The sequence below is a fragment of the Cebus imitator genome, unplaced genomic scaffold (assembly GCF_001604975.1).
Source record: "Cebus imitator isolate Cc_AM_T3 unplaced genomic scaffold, Cebus_imitator-1.0 Scaffold1646, whole genome shotgun sequence".
Classification (NCBI taxonomy): Eukaryota; Metazoa; Chordata; class Mammalia; order Primates; family Cebidae; genus Cebus; species Cebus imitator.
The window spans coordinates 3728-6862 of record NW_016108961.1 but is presented as its reverse complement, the minus strand read 5'-3'; the positions used below and the strand labels follow the sequence as shown (position 1 = coordinate 6862).

Sequence of the window (3135 nt, the reverse complement as noted above, 5' to 3'; positions counted from 1 at the left end):
AGTAGCTGAGACAGAGGCAGGAGAATCATTTGACATGGGAAGTGGAAGTTGCAGTGAGCCAAGACTGTACCACCACTGTTCTCCAGCCTGGGCAACAGGGCAAGACTCCATCTCAAAAAAAAAAAAAAAAAAGAGTCCAAACAACTAGAGGAATACCTAAAGGCACAACAGAAAACCCTATAAGACTCACCAGAGGGAAGTGGTGGAGATATAATGTACCATCTGGATGAAAGGGAGTGGATCAGAAGTGGCACCACAGCTAGTACATACACACTGAGCCAAAGAGAAAAAGACAAAAACAAGCAACCATAATCAGGAACTGTTGTGGCACCCAGTTAACACCCCACAGCCCAGGATAAAGCGTTCTTGAAGAAAAGGTCTAACGAAAGATGGAGATAAGAGTTCACCTGTTCAAACAATGTCATTGCAAACTTCTGATGAGAAATGCAGTGTTGGGCAGTACATATATCCTCTTTGGTTTCATCAGCAATGTGGAAGTGAATTCTCATCAGGAGGTTTTCCTGATAGGGAAAGAACAAAAGCAGTACACCAACAATACTTAACAGACAAGTACATAAATTGGTAAGCAGCTTACCCAGAGAAAAAGCAACCCTTCTGGAAGGTAGGAATAATTTGATTTTTTTAACTTTTTAGTTTGAAATAATTATAAATTCATAACAAGTTTCAAAAATGTACAGGAGACCCCCTGTATTCTTCACCCAGCTTCCTCCAATATTAACATCTTACGTAACTATAGTACAATATCAAAACCAGGAAATGGACATTGATAGAATCCAGAGCTTATTCAGATTTCACCAGTTTCATATTCATTCGTGTGTGTGTATGTATAAGCTCTATGCCATTTTATCAAGATATAGACCAGTTGCATCACCACAAGGCTCCCTCATGCTACCCATTTAGAGCCTTATCCGTCCAATCCTAATTCTAACCTGTAGTAATCACTAATGTCTTCTCTCGTCTCCATCATTTTATTTCAAGAATAGTATATAAATGGGATCATATAGCACATAACCTTTTTTTTTTTTTTTTTTTTTTTTGAGACAGCGTCTGGCTCTGTCACCCTGGCAGGCATGCTGTTGAGCAATCTCAGATCACTGCAACCTCCACCTCCCAGGTTTAAGCGATTCTCCTGCCTCAGCCTCCCGGGTAGCTGGGATTACAGGTGCCTGCCACCACACCCAGCTAATTTTTGTATTTTTAGTAGAAACAGCGTTTCACTGTGTTGGCCAGGCTGGTCTTGAACTCTTGACCTCATGATCCACCCACCTTGGCCTCCCAAAGTGCTGGAATTACAAGCGTGAGCCACCATGCCCAGCCTCCTAGTGTGTCTCTTTAACTGAAGGAAAATCCTAGCTGTACCTATACCAGGGCATGGAGATGACAAGGTAGGAACCCAGGTCTGAAGCCTTTTCCCTGTGTATTTCCCTGAATAAGATGTACAGAAAACCACTAAGCCACTAAATTATCTTCCAAGCTGCTTCATTACCTTCTCAACAGACACTGGTTTCACACTGTGAATTTCATATTTTTGGGCTCAGGTCACCAACTTTTAACTCTTTTACCTACCATAGCAGTTCTAGTCAGAAATGCCCCCTCTTTTGACCTTACTGCCTCCCATGGTTGAATACCCTTCCTTACTCTATACTCACATAAACTAACAATGAATAGAACATACAATAACTTTATGAATTACTGATTTGTTTTTATCAGTAGCTAAGCTCTGCCTATCCTGTCTTTCAAGGCCAAGACATCCCATTTCTTCTTAAAAAATCTTTGCCACCTATAAAAGGAGGTATATGGGCACATATCTGCATGCACATGTATTTGTACACAAATAAACCAGTTTATCTGTCCAAAACATAATACTTGTCATCTAGGACATACCTATTTGTCTAGTGCTCACTGCTCTTAAGCAATACCAAGACACAAAAACTCAAAGTCAGAGATAAAGATAACTAACACGCACATCACCCAGCTTAAGGCAGGTTCCCAGGCTATGGATAACATCTTCTGCTAAGTCTGAGTGGTCTGAGTCCCATACAAGCCCAATCGTGATAATCTGTGGAGCATTCATCAATACACGGCGAATCCGGATCCTCTCTCCACAGTTGCTCTGAAATACATATATAAGGCTAGTTAAACTTGTTTCCCACTGGCTTTGCCTCATTTCCACTGATCAATGGTTCCCTTTCCCACTCCAAACCCCACTCCTGATTTAACTCACTGGACAGTTCCGCAGATCCCCCATGGTGCTGGCATTCTGTAGCAGCTCACCAAACATGCTTGGTGAAGGTTTCTCTCGTCTTTCCAGCATACAAATAGCCTGATTGCTTCAAGATGGGGAATAAAAGGGGGAATGACAGTTTGTAAATAGCTACTGCTAAATCAAACATTCATATAAATTCCTTACTCACACATTTTACTTTCTTCCTCTGCTCACTATACCAAAGCCCCTGACCAGGCTCAGTGTCCCACAGACATACTGAGAGCTTCTACCTGTCCCAAAATCCAAAGCTCATAGAATCCCCATTCCTCCTCCCATTTTACTGGCCAGTACTGAGCCTAAGAAAAGGGAAAGGGTGGGAGATGAAAGAAGAAGAACAAAAGTTATTTTTAAATTACTGTTCCACGTTCCTAATATGGCACAGACTCAGCAATAAGGGTATAAAACTATTTGTGTTTGTTGGTGGTGGTGGTGGTTTTTTTGAGACAGAGTCTCTGTCACCCAGGCTGGAGTGCAGGAGCTCAATCTCAGCTCACTGCAACCTCTGCCTCCTGGATTCAAGGAATTCTCATACCTCAGCTTCCAGACTAGCTGTGATTACAGGCACGTGCCACCACGCCTGACTAATTTTTGACATTTTTAGTAGAGAAAGGGTTTTGTCATGTTGGCCAGGCTGGTCTCAAACTCTTGGCCTCAAGTGATCTTCCCACCTGAGCCTCCCAAAATGCTGGAATTATAGGCATGAGCCACAGTGCCTGGTTAGGATATAAAACTATTTGAATGCCTTCAATTAAAGTCCAATAGGCCGGGAGCAGTGACTCATGCCTGTAATCTCAGCACTTTGGGAGGCCAAGTCAGGCAAATCATTTGAGGTCAGGAGTTCAAGACCA

The 3135-nt window shown here is 42.4% G+C and overlaps 1 protein-coding gene across 1 annotated transcript in view; it reads right to left on the bottom strand.

Annotated features, from left to right (window-relative positions):
- Positions 1 to 158: 158 nt before the first annotated feature.
- The window catches only part of LOC108299072 (inactive ubiquitin carboxyl-terminal hydrolase 54-like), a 6331-nt gene continuing 3354 nt past the window's right edge, over positions 159 to 3135 (bottom strand). Inside the window, exons 2-3 of the mRNA XM_017521477.2 lie at positions 408 to 521; positions 159 to 273 (exon numbers count right to left, since the gene is read on the bottom strand). Coding sequence (XP_017376966.1) covers positions 187 to 273; positions 408 to 521 — 201 coding nt within the window. The 3' untranslated portion in view covers positions 159 to 186. The remainder of the gene's footprint in view (positions 274 to 407; positions 522 to 3135) is intronic.